Source organism: Myxocyprinus asiaticus, chromosome 17 (assembly GCF_019703515.2).
Source record: "Myxocyprinus asiaticus isolate MX2 ecotype Aquarium Trade chromosome 17, UBuf_Myxa_2, whole genome shotgun sequence".
In the NCBI taxonomy this organism is placed as follows: Eukaryota; Metazoa; Chordata; class Actinopteri; order Cypriniformes; family Catostomidae; genus Myxocyprinus; species Myxocyprinus asiaticus.
This window is the reverse complement of record NC_059360.1, coordinates 39017877-39035112: the sequence shown is the minus strand read 5'-3', so window position 1 is coordinate 39035112 and position 17236 is coordinate 39017877. Positions and strand designations below refer to the sequence as shown.

Genomic DNA, 17236 nt, shown 5'->3' with positions numbered 1-17236 from the left:
ATATGACAGCGTTTCTTGCATCGCTATTCATATGCTGAATCTACTATGAAATTATGTTGTAGCTGTGTATCAGTGTAGTCTGATGAATGCATGACCCTTATGAGCCAATTTTTTATGAACTTGTCAAGAACACTCTTGAATTTACAAGTTATTGGTTGGAATCAGTTGATTGATATAATGTAATTATTGACTGACAACATTTTAAAATATGTAGTTATTGATACTGTACACATTCAGAGCAAAGCTTTGTTTTAATAAAGTGTACTTTATAAAAACATAAAAATATTTTACTAAAAATAGTAGTAATTCTTTTTTAAAGTACTAAAGCAATTGTTAATAAAATAGAATGTTTTTAATTTCTTGGGAATCGCTTTTCTAATCAGGACCTCATCCTTTCAGAAGAAGTTAAGAGAGAGAGAGAGAGAGAGAAAGTATTACTGATTATTCATTTCTTACTGTTATGCTCTCAGACAACAAGTCAATTATGTGGGACAGCATTTCAGAGTGATATTGTTCACAGAAGGTTTTTTTGGCTTTGATAACATACACTTGGGCACATTAATCAAAAGAATGACTGTAAATCATTTCTGCGAGTACCAACCCACGATAACCGTGTTAGACTGTGGAAACTCTTGCTCAATACTTGGCTCTGGGCATAACAAAACTGTGAGCACAAAAAGTCAGTGCAGTCTACATAGACCAGCTTTAATTAAAAGCTGTAGTTTCAGCTGTGATAAATAGGCTCGCTGCAACTTTTTATGTTGTTTTTCAAGCAAATATTAAAACCCTTTGATTATTTCTGGTGTAATTGGAGCTATTTGATGGCTGAGTGCTTGTTTTGTGGCTGCTTTGTCAAAACTTTTGAGTTAGACATGGTTTATACTTTGAGGAGTATGAAAGGTCTGCTTTCCACTTCTCTGTTGTACAGTGATAAGAGAAGTGCTTTAAAAACAAGCCGAGTGCAGATTTTTACAACCTCATCAGCAAAGAGAATGTAACTTTTCACCTCTCTCTCAATCCTGAGCATTGAGAGCACATGACTTTTTGTTTGGAGCCGAGTCCAAAAGCTGTAAAGACTGGATATGTTTTCAGAGCTCCATACAGATATTGAACACACTAAGTCTTTGTCTGTTTGTTTTTCTCATGTAAATGACAAATTACTCTTGCCTGTTTTCATTGAAACAAGTCTCTGCAGCCCATAGGAGGTCACAAGCCTTCAGCCAATAAGCCGTTTGAGTGGGTGGGGCCTTGGTAGTAAGGTTATTGGCACATGACATCTGATTCTGGTTCAAGGCGGAGTTCACGCAGGTCACACCCTCTAAGAGAATCCTCACAGGTAAACACTTCAGGCATATGAGTCAAGACTTGCCAGGATTTTGACGTTGGTTGTGAAGTGTTTATGCACTCAAAAGCGAGGTATTGTGCACTTCAGAATTATGGGGACTGTTTTGTGTTATTACAAACAAATGTCCTTCTGACTCGAAGGAAGGAAGGAAAGTGCTTGTCACAAGTGGTGAGAGAAGATTACACCAAGCGTATGAATGAAATCTCAGAGCAGGTAACAAGTCTTAACTTTCTCAAAGGCATATTTATATGCCAGATGGATGTTAAATGTATTGGGTGTAAGGAAATAGTGGTCTAGAGGGAGGGATGGCAATGGTTTTGATGTAATGTTGCCGTTCTTGTCGTATAAGTATTCTTATTACCATGGACTTATTTTGAGTTTAGTATGGTGTAGTCATTGCTACTCTTTTTTTTTTTTATACTCTCCAACAACAAAAAACTATTTTTAGAAACTGCACTTATTTATACTTCATTGACAGATGAAGTTCATCATAAGGCTGAGGAGATGAAAGAAATTGAAGCAATCAGTAGTCAACTCTGACATATTATTAGTGGTGATTGCAAAGAAGTCATCGTTATTTCTATTCCTTCTTTTACTGAAGGTAAGGCTTTGAACAAGGACCAAACCCCTTGACACTAAGTATTAAACTTTAGTGTGTAATTTGTCTCGCACCGTTCATGCTATAGACAATTAATGATGCCTCAAATCAAGCGGCTTGTTAAGGAAAGGTGTACTATAACTTTCTACATGTTGTTTCCAAAAGTTTGTGTACCCCGGGAGCAACATCCGAGACTCTGTTTCTGGTCCTGTTGGAAGCAGGAAGTAATCACGCTCACATAAACAATGGTGATGGTAATGATTGAGAGGTTGCATTTTCCCTCTAAGATTGTATTTTTACTCTACTGACTGTTAGGTTTAATGTTGGGGTTTGGGTTGGAGGGTAGAGTTAATAAAATATGCACTCCTGTTGACTGTATTATACACTCACTGAGCACTTTATTAGGAACACCTGTGCACCTTATTCATGCCATTATCTAATCAGCCAATTGTGTGGCAGAATTGCAGTGCATAAAATCATGCAGATATGGGTCAGGGGCTTCAGTTAATGTTCATATCAACAATCAGTATGGTGAAAAAAAATGTGATCTCAGTGATTTCGACCGTGGCATGATTGCTGGTGACAGATGGGCTGGTTTGTGTATTTCTGTAACTGCTGATCTCCTGGAATTTTCATGTACAACAGTCTCTAGAATTTACTGTGAATGGTTCCAAAAACAAAAATCATCCAGTGAGCGACAGTTCTGTGGACGGAAACGCCTTGTTGATGAGAGAGGTCAACGGAGAATGGCCAGACTGGTTCAAGCTGACAGAAAGGCTATGGTAACTCAGATAACCACTCTGTTGTAGTGAGCAGAATAGTATCTCCTAATGCACAAAGCATAGAACTTTGAAGCTGAGGTGCTGCAACAGCAGAAGACCACGTCGGGAATTTTATTAGGACCATAGTGTTCCTAATAAAGTGCTCAGTGACTGTATAATTTACAACAAAAACAATACAAATATGGACATTTCAGCCGGAAACTGAAGCTCACGTGCCAATACGTTAAACAAAACTTCCAGCTTCGGCCAATGGAGGCAGTGATTTGATTTTCTGTAAGCACAGACCGATTTCAGCAGCAGAACTTTTGACATACTGTTGACGAATTCACAGTGAGATCAGCCTGCACATTTTCTTCAGAAAATGTAAAAGTCTAGTTTAGCCTTAATTTTTGTAATTTTTGAAAATGTGACTTAACGACATATACATCAATACATCAGGTTTACATATGTAAAGTTAGCTTTTTCACATTTCCATGGCTGACTGCCTCAGTGAGCGATTTATTACCAGCTTGAATGGGCCTAGTACTTGTTATTCACCCTCTTTAAATTAGTTTTTTGTGTGTTTCATTGTAGCTCTCCCAATCAACCGAACAGAAAAGTGACAGTTTGGCTGTTGTCCGACTTGTAACATCAGGACAGTCTGCATATGTGTGTTGAACAGAGAATCTCTCTTGGCTCTCAAACATGCGGTTATTAGTCAGATGTTAAGATTGCTGATGAGGGAACAAAGCTGTGTTCTTTGTCAAAGTGCTGTCTTTGTTATGTCACTCATGTTGGCATGTAAAAGAATATAGCCATTTATATTATAAAGCTATGCATCTTAACACATGGCATACATTAGGGGGACATTAATTTTTTCAAGCCACAACGGCCGATTGTTTGCATATGCTGATGTAAATCACTGTATTAAATACAAACTGTATGTATGCATGCATTTAATAAATGATTTATAATGAGGCTGCCAAACAAATGTTGATTTAGACTGGCAGATGGTATTTGGGATCTGATCAGAGCATCATGCCTAATTATGTGTAGCTTTAACTCACCCTCTGTGATCTGGCTTTCTGCTGTCATCTGGAATGAAGGCAATGGTGCACATTTACAGCTAGAGATACACCATTCCGCAGAAACAAATTCAAGCCTGGACATCTGATATAATGTGTTATTCACAACAGTCCATTGTACATCAGTGTGCATGCTGTGTACATCAGTGTGCATGCTTTATTTGACTTTATGAAATGTTAGGCAGAATGTTAACTGCACCATTCACTTTCATTGTACAGACAAAAGATTTTCACAGAAACAGTTTCACATTATTTTGTGAGTGTATTGCGTGTTTCATAGTAACCCTCCGTGAAAATGTTTCTCATTGCATATCTGGTTTTAAGCTTAAACCAAGAACAAAATACCAGATTTATGTTCCTGAAAATGAAAAAGTGCATTGAAGTTATGTAACGCTTTGAACAGTTTACTCTAAAATAATTCAGAATGGTAGTGTAAAATGAATTCACATTGTGGCACCTCATTGTAATATGATATTCGAAATATTGTTCAAAAACTTTCTTTGAAGTTTAAATAATGGTCAAGAATGATGTTTTGGGTCTCTCGGGACACAATTGGCAGTCGCCAGAAAATTTGTCCTAAACAGAGCCTGCCGTTGTCATGGCAACAGTGAAATTAAATTACTTTACTGTCAGCTGTAATATAATTTTCTTGTGCAGCGGCTCACGGGACCGGAGAGCCCCATCGAAGAGTGAGTGAGATGAGCGCTCCTCATTGGAAAGATGCAGTACATTGATTTTTCATGAAGGATTTTAGTGTCTGTGTTGCATTTCAATGTGTGGATGGTTAGTTTGAACAAGAGGCGATTCCATTCCACTTCAAGATACTGCTCTTGATGGTGCTCAAGTATAATTGTATCTCTTTTCTGAATGATGATCAATTATAAAGTGGGTCACGTTGTTGAGGAATCTGCACAATGGCAGTTTAAAGCTGAAGTGTGAACATTTGTTAAATGCTTTCTTATATCCCAGCTTAATTTATAGAGATAAATAAGCCATCTGTCGAGCACAACTATCTGTCTGTCCACCCAATGTGTAGTGTTCAGGAAACCTGTTTGAAAACGGTCATCATTTTTGCCATTCTATTTGGTGATGCTAGTGGTGTGGAAATTACACACTTCACCTTTACAGAAAAACAAAACCTATGCTCATATTTGGTTTTAATGTATGGCTTTACTGGTTGTTTAGATCAGTGTTACTATCAGAAATTATATTTTATTATTTCTTTAGTCATAAATTATTATTTCTTTAGTTATTAATTAATATTTAAATTAATTAATTGAATCTAACTCATTAAAACCTCATATGGGGCTCCAGTAAATGTAGTGTGCTACGTTTAGGAGCAAGTTTGGTTATTAGCAATAAATAATAATTATCAAAGATAATTATTAATTATTAAAATCAATAGAACATTGATGAGAAGCAATGTTAGCTTTTTTAATCCTTTAAATCAACAATTATCAAAGATAATCGTTAATTGTTAACATCGATGAAACGTTAATTAAAATTAACACTAGCTTATTGATCATTCAAATTCAACAGTCATCAAAGATAATTATCAATTATCAAAAATCAATAGAATATTAATAAGGATTAACATTGACGGGGCACCACCCTGGAATCAGGGACTAATAACCAGATAGTAAAACAGTCTCAATATTAGATTGTTTTATTAGGAAAATCGACATCCGAAGAATATCGATTTTCGGGAAAAAAACAATGAATGAAGGTTTGAATCCGAGCACTGACATCCCATCAGCATGACACAGGCTTATGCAAAACAAACCAAAACACTTCTCTTTGTAATATAAACAAAGTTTATTTATGCAGTAATATCAATTAATAATTAATACAATGCAGTCAATAATCTTCCGACTTACAACTACAAACTAAACAGTGATATGATTAGATATGGAAATAAAATAATCCTATAACACATAAGGTGTGTGTGTGACAGTGTGTGTGTGTGTGTAAGGAGGGACACGCATAAAATGGCGAACGTGACTCTCGTGGAGAGTATGTCACGTGAGACTTCCGGCCAGGGAATATGACCGCGAATGGGGCGGAGAGAAACCAGTCAGTGGCGTCTACCAGTTACCGCGTGTATCCGTTTGTACGATAGCTTAGGGACAAAGCTGGGCTTTAGCGTTTAAGCTATCTACGAGCCAAAATGTGTGCTAGAATGTTTGTGAGGGGTCGCGTGCGTGCGTGCGTGTGTGTGTGTGGTTAGTACGAGAGAGAGAGAGAAGTGACAGCCCTAAAGCCGATTTCGCAATTGTGGGAGAGAAAACAGCTGTTAGTTCATCACTCAGAGACGCGGTGGACGGCTCGTACTTTGAATCTTTAATGGATGAACTCAGTTTACCTGTCTCGCCCGCGATGGCGAAATTGCACAACAGTCCAATTTGGTTGGACCACAATACAGCAAAACAAAATCGTGATAATTAATACCCTGAGTATTAATAATGAGCGGACATGGTGGTCCGTAAACTGTACAAGCAAAAACCTTGAAACACAAGAATAGCACACTATAATATTCTATCTCTGCCCAGACGTAAACCTCTTACTTGAATCACATGAGGACACAGGTAGAATGTGTTTTCCTCCGTCCTTTAACTCTGACCCGGTTCCTTGAGGCTCGGGTGATGACGGGAGGCCGTTTCCTCGCTCTGTCGGCGGGCGGTATGGCTGTTGATTCTCAGCGGGCTGGTGGAGAACTCAGAAATGTCGACTTGATTGAAGATGGAAGAGAAATCTTTAATCTCTTCACTTCTGTAGGCAAACGGATGAAAATGCGAATTGCTCGGCGGTCTCCATCGGATCCGTTAGAGTGTTCGGTTGAAGACAGAGTAATCTCAACTCGTCCAGCGAAATGGAGATTGTATGGCCACAGTTTCAAGTCGGACGTTACTTCCTTGTGCCACGAGGTTGCACCTGAGAGCAGCGATGAACTGCGTCTATACAGGACGAACAAAGTTGCTGGAAGCAAATCCTGGAAGCATTTCGGAGGTATTTCAACTCCTGATGATGTCATGTTTGAGGGACATTCTGTTGTGTGCCTCATCCAATAGGAGTTGAGAGTTCGATCCTTTAGTGAGCAAGGCTTCATGGGATTTGTAGTCTGTTTTGGACTCCCTTTGTTTGATTTTGGCACGATTTTTATCAGTATAATTACGACTTGGAATGTGGGGGCTTGAGTTAGGTTTTTACGACTGTGTTAGGCCTGCCTTTGTCTTCTATCTGAATACATGAGGCCCTACATTAAGTAGGCTACTGATTTTTGCAGTATCATTTTTGAATGTTTGTATTTCCAGTAATTACTTTTGCAGATGGACTGGAACGTCGGGTGTGCCGAAAGAGAGAGCGAGTGAGACAAATAAACAGAGACAGCGGCACATGAATTGATCTCTGACAGATCATGGAGAAGGTCGCTGTCTCTTTTCTGGTGTCATGTTCTGGTGTCATGAGTATTTGATTCACTAATTGACATAAACCTATAATGTCTTTCCACTTTACTATGCCCATAGTTAATAGACTGATATAGATAACTAGTAATTATTAGATTTGTAATACTTCTAAAGAATGGAAATTTTGTCATTTTCTCAGACTAAACCTGTATTTTTTTATTTTTTTAAGAATATTTGCACAGCTCTTGCCATACAACAACAGTGCATTGTGACCACTTCTGTCAAGCTCCAAAAAAACACCAGAAAGCACCATAAAATATCATAAAAGTACTGACTTGATCTGACAGGACTTGCTGTATAGGCTGTTTAATAGTGAATGACACCTATGAAAAGAACAAGAAAGAGAACAGAAAGAACTGAACGGCAGTTATTTGTAGATAGCCTTGAGCAATATATTCTGTTTACTTGAAATATTTCACACTATAGATAGCAATCTTCAGTAGCTTGGTATTTGTTCTCCCCAGTCAGCATCACCTCTCGTGGCTGGCGTGCTTTGCATTCCTGCATCTGACATAGTTGAATGATTCTCGTACTGTACTCTCAGAGAATGTTTTGTACCTTAGAAGGAAGTCAGAGCTTTGATGTGAGCATTAAGTAATCTTAGTTATTATTCAGGAGTCAGTTGATAAATTTCTTCAATTAGTTTTTTGTTGCACATTTGAGAAATAATATGTGAAGTGTGCTACTGTATGTAGTCAATCTCTTATCTTCATTTGTCTCATGTATGATTGTGACGAGGAGGAGGGTGAGGCCGGGCCGTGAGTCCACACAGCCGGCCCCCAATTGGGCTAATCAGCCGAGGAGAGGGATAAGGCCGAGCTGGATGCAGCAATTTGGGAGAGAGAGAGCCACACGCAGTTGCCGTGTGTGTGTTTGTGTTATGTGTCTTTTTGTTTCATTAAATATTACTTTGACTGTTCAACCGGTTCCCGCCTCCAGGAGGGATGCGCTGTCGTGGAGTCCTCACCACTGCCATCCGCCCAAAGGAGCAGCTGCAGCTGTCCGCCGGGGGATGGAGGAATCGCTCCCAGCCATCTGGACGCGGAGGAACGGCCGCTGTCCACGAGGGGAGGAGGGGCTCGCTGCCGGCCACCTGGAGCGGTGGAGCCGCTGCCAGGGGCGGAGGGGCTCGCTACCAGCCACCAAAATGCGGAGGGGCGTTCCATCCGCCAGGGGTCAGAGGACTCGCTCCGGTCCGCCCGTGGAGGAGCGGCTGTCATCTGCCAGAGGGTGGAGGAGTGGTTGAGGACAAGGCGACAGCGTGTCGGGGAACCGGCGAGCAATTTTTTTTCCTCTCTCTCTCTCTCTCTCACTGTCACTCCGCCTTGCCCTTTCCCTCTCCTCTTTTCCCTCCCCTTGTCTCCCTCCCAGGTCTCGAAAGGCAGGGAAATCCTGCCGGCAGGTGCGGCCGGAAGGGCAACGATTCCCCAGCCTGAGGCAAAGGAGGGAGGAGTGTGACGAGGAGGAGGGGTGGGGCCGGGCTGTGAGTCTGCAAGGCCAGCCCACAATCGGGCTAATCAGCCGAGGAGAGGGATAAGGCCGAGCCAGATGTGGCAGTTCAAGACAGAGCCACATGCAGTTGCCGTGTGTGTGTTGTGTTTTGTGTCTTTTTGTTTAAGTTTACATTAAATATTACTTTGACTGTTCAGCCAGTTCCCGCCTCCTCCTTGCCCATTTTAAACCCTGTTACATTGGTCCCGGTTTTTGGCACCAACCAATGCAACAAGGTTTAAAATGGGCAAGGAGGAGGCGGGAACCGGCTGAACAGTCAAAGTAATATTTAATGAAACTAAAAGACACTCTCTCTCTCTCCCGAACTGCCGCATCCGGCTCGGCCTTATCCCTCTCCTCGGCTGATTAGCCCTCCTCCTCGTCACAATGATGTAAAATAGTATGTTACAGTTTGCTGTCACGGTCAGGAATGTTACATTCAGTATGTCTGAAGAGACATGACAATCCTACTACTAGCCTAAATATCAGAGTTAGCCCCCCAGTATTTTTGAAAAAACTTTCTGAAAACCTTTTCATTAAATGAGTAATTCACGCAAAACTGAAAATTCTGTCATAATTTACTCACCCTCATGTTGCTACAAACTATAGCTGTCAGTTGGGCAGAGAAACTAAATTCGAATGTTTACCTTAAATATTTTCACAATTCTATTTAAATTTGAATTTTAAAGTCAACTGATTTTTAAATTGATGTTGTTTCCATAGTCCACAAGAAGGTGCATTGAATACATAAACCATACAGCACCGTGTTATATTATTGCAAAGAATATTCCTGGCTGTTAAAAAAAGAGCAATCCATTTTCAACTAATGTGCATAAAAATAACTAAATAAATTTGTCTCAAATGTTAAGTCAAAAGTAAAATGAAGGGGGTAAATGCTTCAATAGACAGTTTACATGGTGTTACACTTGCACTGATGCCACAGTATACTACCCCAGACACAAGCTTCATAATAACAGCAAAATACCGCATCGTTTTTTATTCATTATAGTTGTATGTAGGCTTGCAATATTCCCAGAAAGCAGTGGTATTCGGCTGAACTCAGTGGTGAAGCGGCTCAGACTATCAGCCCAGGCCAGGGGCTGTTGAAACAGAGGGAACACAACAGAATAGAACCGAACGCAAGGATTGCGAGAAACACATCCTTTCCTGACAAAGCGTTTAAAAAACCCATTGCTTAATTTGAGAAACGCTTATAAGAAAGCAAGACGAAATGGCCAAAGACCACCACCTACTGTAAGGGGCTGTTCACCCCAAACGCTTTTGCAACCATCCATTTGTTTTTCTATGTAAACACGTGCTAGACAAATGTCTTTGTTTCTCTTTGTTTTTGTTTATTCAGCATCTTGTGCTGGAGCACTGTTTTTTAGATGCTGTGCCTAATTAAAAAAACTTTAAAAAGCATCTTGAGACACCTGCTTTCTGTTAAACTTTATTTTTTTTTTGCGCTGTGTCTAGCCTTTTTTAGTGCAAGAATGCGATCGATCTGAAGTCATCGTCAGTGCTTGGCACACATCCAAAATTGGAATGCACAGTTTAAGCATTCGAATATGCATTTTTTTCTTTAATTCGATGAATATTCGAATTTTTATTTGACCGCCCTACTACAAACCCATGGAACACGAAAGGAATAATTCTGAATAATGTTCACGGTGCTGTTTTCATACAATGAATGCATACAGTGACCAGGGGCTGTCAAACTACAAATAAATGTAGTGGATATGAATCATGCTCTATAATCCAAGTCTTTTGAGGCCATATGACAGATTTTTGTGCGGAGTAGACCAAAATTTGAGGCATGATCAAATCTCATTCACATTTATGTACACTGAAACCTGGTGCGTTGCAAAGACATGTCATTGACAAACAGATGACTGTAAGAGCCATGTTTGAATATACTCAAGTGTAAACAAGATTTGTGAATGAAGGGAGAGGGTAAGATTATCAGGGAGTTATGAATTTCAGTCCTCATACAAAACTGTTGTATAACTTCAGAAGACTCTGAATATAGCATGACTTTTTACATGTGCTTTTATGTTGTTGTTTTTTGTCCTTTTTGGAGTTTGGTAGCTGTGGTCAACATCCATTTTCATTATATGAATGAAAACATCTTGGACATTCTGCTAAATATCTGATTTGGAAAATATATTGTTGGTCTTTGATCTTTTATGAAAGTGACCATGTTCTCTCTGGTGTCTTCCGTAGGAGCCTTGGTCTAAATGGGTCCGGTTATGCCTCCCAGTAAGAAGCCGGAAGGTTCCGGGGTCAGTGTTGCGAGCGGCCTGAGCCAGTTCTATCAGGCAAGCTCCATCACGCGCACCCTGCAAGAGGCCGAAGACATTGACCTGGCTCTTCCCACCATCAAACTAGAGAAGGGCAGTGTGGAGGACGAGGAGCTCACCAACCTAAACTGGCTCCACGAGAGCAAGAACCTTCTCAACAGCTTCGGCGATCCCGTGCTGAGGAGTGTCAGCCCAGTCCAGGACCTGGATGATGACACCCCACCCTCCCCAGCCCACTCGGACCTCCTTTACGACGCCAAGCAGAACCCGAACTGCAAACCCCCTTATTCATTCAGCTGCCTCATCTTCATGGCCATAGAAGATGCCCCCTCCAAGAGACTGCCAGTTAAAGACATATATGACTGGATCTTGGAACACTTCCCTTACTTTGCCAATGCTCCCACAGGGTGGAAGAACTCAGTCAGGCACAATCTGTCGCTCAATAAGTGTTTTAAGAAAGTGGACAAAGACAGGAGCCAGGTAAGGATGCCAAAACCGCTCTGCATCAAGACATCAATCTTTAACTGCAGAGTGGGATGTGCAAGTCTGACCTTATGGTCCCTTAGTTTTCATTTCAGTTTCATACTGTTTTTGTTTCATGGTAGATACCGAAATGCAGTGATATGAAATATTGCCTCTACTAAGTACTAACATATCATTTTTCAGTAGCGTGACAGCAGCTCAGCTGTTTCTCTCTCAAGTATCCATTCTCATTCATTGTAGTAAATCGGTAAATTTCAATGAGAGTCCTCACTGAGTTGTCAAGCATTTTACATTTGTTTTTAACAATCTTTTTGATTCAGTTATATAAATGAGGTGTATTCAGTGTAATTTTATCCCAGATTGATTCATTCACCCTAATTGTGATTTCCCAGGCTTTTTTGTGGCAGATACTGTAAATAGGCAACTTTACTGAGATTTAAATTATTGATATACCGGCAACCATATAGCAATATAGGTAAAATAGATATTGCCCCCTTATATATGTATTTAACTACTTTTGGTTGATTGCTTATAGTGTAGCTAGTGTAGTGTAACTACTTTTTCAAAACAGTTGCTTGACTGCACTGTAGTTCATAAGTTATTATTAACTTGTCATTTGTAAAGCTACAGTTTCAAAGTGCTCTCCAAACATTGCATGAATGTTATTGGGACGTTACCAAGCAAAATGTGTCAATATGTAGGTGTCTGAACGGCCTTTATCTCGAGTTTCATACAGTATCAGTAAATGTGGATTGAATTGATTTCTGCAGTATTTGAAAACATTTTATAATTGTTTGAAGACATAAAGCACATGAATTGAGACTCATTAGATGCTGAATGAGTGTTGATTTAGTTATTTTCAAAACCTAATAAATGCATTCCTGTGTGTGTTGTATATTGCGTGCCAGTGTGTGTTTATGGTGTGCATGTGCAAGTTATTCAGAACAGTAAAGCCGTTCCATGTGACTCTCACAGTTCACTGCCATCTGGTCTCTGGCTGTGCAGCAAATCATTTTTTGTATATGTGTCTCCATAGAAACAGTGTTGCAGTTGACATAGAAAGTAAGCTGTTGCTGTAGCAACAGAGAAACTGATGTGTTTGTGTGTGTGTGTGTGTGTATATGTGTGTGAGAAATTGTTCGGCTGAGAATGCCTAATCCAGTAATGGCATAGTGGGCGCTCTCTCTGCACCCCCCCCCTTCAGAGGGCATCAGTCTCCATGTCACTCGATTAACCCCTTCACTCTTGTCTGTGCAACAACTGTACATCAGTCACATTTGCAGGGCATGAGCATTCCAGAAGAAAAAAAATCCATTACAGGCATGTGCTTTGAATTTTTTGTCTTTTTTTCATCTCGGATCATCCCTTGTTGAACTGGTAAAAATATTCGTCCTGGAGTTTTTAGAGACGCAATCCACATGTTCTCTGTTGTACATTGCAGTGACCTAATATTGGATGTAAAGTCAATTAAAATCTCACCCCTAAGGACAGTGGGTGTTTCTAATCTGTTGTAGTGACAATATCCAAGGTTTGAACTCAACTTGAGATAACATTGTTATAAATGCACTCATCTAATTTTGTTCAACAGCTTTGCCATCCAAAATTGAATCGTGCCTCGCTGAGATTCACAGTGTCGAGTTGCATTTCTTTATCCGCCTGAACTGCGTGAGATAAAGCTCAGGGCTTTTTGGAATTATATCTTTCTTGTCTTTGTTATTTATTGCACAAAGAAACTTATAATATCTCAAAGAAGTTTAAACAGCTCACGACTTTTTGCAGTAATATTCAGTGGTGCATACTAAGGTGGCAATATGATTGCTCATACAGAAGGTTAGAGAACTGAACAAACTTCTTACCTTAAGTATTACAATTTAGTGCAACTCGTCCCGCACTGTTTTTGCTACAGACATGATTGATACCTAAAATCATGTGGCTTGTTTTGAAGAGAGATTTATTTTCTAAGTAGTCAGACTTTGACCCAAGTCATATCTAGGGACTAGAATCACATAGAGACTCTTTTAACTCGGACCAGTAAGCAACCACCCTGAACACTATTAGCTGTGCTCACATTTTCTTTGGAAAATCTAAAACTCTAGTCTTATTTTTATAAGCATAGAAACGTCAAGCAAAACAAAATAATTGATGATGACAGCACAAGAGACATTATTCAGTTTCCAGAGTTGTTTTCTTGATAAACAAGTTTATTTCACACTTAAACTATTTTCTTTCTTTTTTTTTTTATTTCTTTATTTTTTTTTTTTTATCAGGTCGCAAATCATGATTAGCTGTATGCTTGGTAATTTGGCATTTGATTTAATTTCTCCACAGCCTCATTGGCCTACTTAATGAATGAGATGACTATTTTAAGTCTGTTTTAATTTCAGATTCATTGTGGATTTGCTATGCAATCATGCATCACTCTCCATAATGAGACAGTAAGGGGCAAATTAGACCAGCAAAATAAGAGTCTGAATAAACAAACATTTGATAGATGCACAATCTCCAGGGGTGTACAGAAGAATAATTAATTTCGGCCGAGAGGAGACTCAAATTAAGAGATCCGGACCTTAAGAAAATGTTGTTCTTGCTTTTACGTATTGGAGGGAGGGTATTCACTAGGAAAGAAATGTAGGCTGCTGATAGCATTATTTGAATGTACTGTCTACATTGCTTTAGTATCCAATTCACTAAAGGAATCATGCAAATCATGTAACAGCCTAAACATGTTCACTAAATTAGCGCTGATCACAATTTGCGCTTGGCTATTATTCCCTATTCATGGAAATGCATACAGACAATGGCTGAAAGATGGTGAACAAAAGATTTTCAGACCAGGAACTTGAGGTTCTTTCTTTAGAGGGAAAAACTAGCTCTCCATAAGCACTAATATTGCATCTTAAATTATATCAGACAAATAGCACTGATGTTTATGAATCCAGCGCATTCCATAATAAGCTTTATTTGAATATAAAGGAGGCATGTTTGACCAGATAAGAATGACGATTACTTATTTTCAATATGCATGCCGAAGCATTATTCCAGCGCATATAATGCCTTGCTAAGTTTGATTGAGGCTTGTATGTGGGGCACTGAAATACCCCACGGTAAAGTGGCAAAATTCGAACCATTTTTTTTTCTTTTGAACCATTCATGGTAGCAATAATGTGTGTGTGTTCCCATAATGGAACTGCACGGTGACTCTGTGGTGGCTGGTGAAGAGTGAGTGCTTTAGAAATGACACCCTGTCATTTGTTTCCATGACACTGTTATGAACACAGGATCTGAACTTGGCACCTGAGTGGTAGTTATATGGGTGGATCTCTAGAGCGCTTGTGTCCCCTTACAAAGACTGTTTTATATACAGGCACATGCATTGGTGTTTATACTGAGGTTAGAGGGAGCTTTGATGATTAATGTCTCTTTTCCATTGTTTATGTCATCTCCATAGCAACAGGACGCTGTTACACAAGAGTTGCAGCTGAACAGGTAGTGGCAGAGTGGAGTTGTTTATGAACAAATACAGGATGGAAGAGCACGCCATTGGCACATAGGTAGTGTTACCAGGGTTCAAAATTTACTTTTTGCCACACCTGTGAATGGTGGCAATAAAGACTTCATACAAGCCCTGAAATGTGCAATATTTTTTATTAAACATTTTTTTTAAAAATCCTTATGACAGTGGAATTACGAAGGATGCAGCAGACCACCATGATCTGGCATACTTTACTAGGTCTGTACAGCATCACTCTACCACTGTGATCCAGGCATCTGAATTGGTTCTTTAACCTCATGCGATCCCACGTCCAAATGCGTGAACGTTATAAAACTCAGCAAAAAAAGAAACGTCCCTTTTTCAGTATTTTAAAGATAATTTTGTAAAAATCCTAATAACTTTACAGATCTTTATTGTAAAGGGTTTAAACAATGTTTTCCATGCTTGTTCAATGAACCATAAACAATTAATGAACATGCACCTATGGAACGGTTGTTAAGACACTAACAGCTTACAGACGGTAGGCAATTGAGGTCACAGTTATAAAAACTTTGGACACTAAAGGAACCTTTCTACTGACTCTGAAAAACACCAAATGAAAGATGACCAGGGTCTCTGCTCAAAAGCGTGAACGTGCCTTAGGCATGCTGCATGGAGGCATGAGGACTGCAGATGTGGCCAGGGCAATAAATTGCAATGTCTGTACTGTGAGACGCCTAAGACAGTGCTACAGGGAGACAGGAAGGACAGCTGATCGTCCTCACGGTGACAGACCACGTGTAACATCACCTGCACAGGATTGGTACATCCGAATATCATACGCGGGACAGGTACAGGATGGCAACAACAACTGCCCGAGTTACACCAGGAATGCACAATCCCTCCATCAGTGCTCCGACTGTCCGCAATAGGCTGAGAGAGGCTGGACTGAGGGCTTGTTGTAAGGCAGGTCCTTACCAGACATCAGCGGCAACAACATCGCCTATGGGCACAAACCCACCTTTGTTGGACCAGACAGGACTGGCAAAAAGTACTCTTCACTGATGAGTCGTGGTTTTGTCTCACCAGGGGTGATGGTCGGACTCACGTTTATTGTCAAAGGAATGAGCGTTACACTGAGGCCTGTACTCTGGAACGGGATCGATTTGGAGGTGGAGGGTCCGTCATGGTCTGGGGTGGTGTGTTACAGCATCATCGGACTGAGCTTGTTGTCATTGCAGGCAATCTCAACGCTGTGCGTTACAGGGAAGACATCCTCCTCCCTCATGTGGTACCCTTCCTGCAGGCTCATCCTGACATGACCCTCCAGCATGACAATGCCATCAGCCATAATTTTCATTCTGTGCATGATTTCCTGCAAGACAGGTATGTCAGTGTTCTGCCATGGCCAGCGAAGAGCACGGATCTCAATCTCATTGAGCACGTTTGGGACCTGTTGGATTGGAGGGTGAGGGCTAGGGCCATTCCCCCAGAAATGTCCGGGAACTTGCAAGTGCCTTGGTGGAAGAGTGGGGTAACATCTTGCAGCAAGAACTGGCAAATCTGGTGCAGTCCATGAGGAGGAGATGCACTGCAGTACTTAATGCAGCTGATGGCCACACCAGATACTGACTGTTACTTTTGATTTTGACCCCCCCTTTGTTCAGGGACACATTATTCCATATCTGTTAGTCACATGTCTGTGAAGCTTGTTCAGTTTATGTCTTAGTTGTTGAATCTTTTTATGTTCATACAAATATTTACACATGTTAAATTTGCTGAAAATAAAAGCAGTTGAAAGTGAGAGGACGTTTCTTTTTTTGCTGAGTTTATTTTAGCTTCACTATATGCAACACATAATTTTAAATGAATTTAAACCAACTGAATACTGTTCACAATACTCGAAAATGTCATTTAAGAGTTAAACTTATGGCACACTGAGTCATGTGACACAACAACATGATGTTGATTTACGTGAATTGCTTCTATGAGCGATGAGCTAACAAAAGTGCCTCTGGTAAGAAAAGTTTTTTTTTTTTTTTTTAAACCTGTTTGGGTGTAAATAGTAATTAATTAATTTTTTTTTTTTTTTTTTTTTTTAATTAATTTAATTTTATTAATAGTAGTTTTTTAATTAATTTAATTTAATTAATAGTAGCATCTCTAGTTTCGTTTGATACGGCACTTCAAAATTCATTAATTTTTTGCGTGTCAGCATGATGATAAACATGTCCGCA

At 39.9% G+C, this 17236-nt stretch overlaps 1 protein-coding gene across 4 annotated transcripts in view; it reads left to right on the top strand.

Annotated features, from left to right (window-relative positions):
* LOC127454688 (forkhead box protein N3-like) overlaps positions 1-17236 on the top strand; it is a 122261-nt gene that overhangs the window by 31841 nt on the left and 73184 nt on the right. For 3 of the 4 annotated variants that reach the window (XM_051722058.1, XM_051722061.1, XM_051722060.1), the window contains exon 2: positions 10968-11524. In XM_051722058.1, the coding sequence (XP_051578018.1) occupies positions 10982-11524 (543 nt within the window). In that variant the 5' untranslated portion in view covers positions 10968-10981. Of the gene's footprint in view, positions 1-1377; positions 1559-10967; positions 11525-17236 lie in introns of those variants that run through there. The other variant, XM_051722059.1, reaches the window with a different exon arrangement.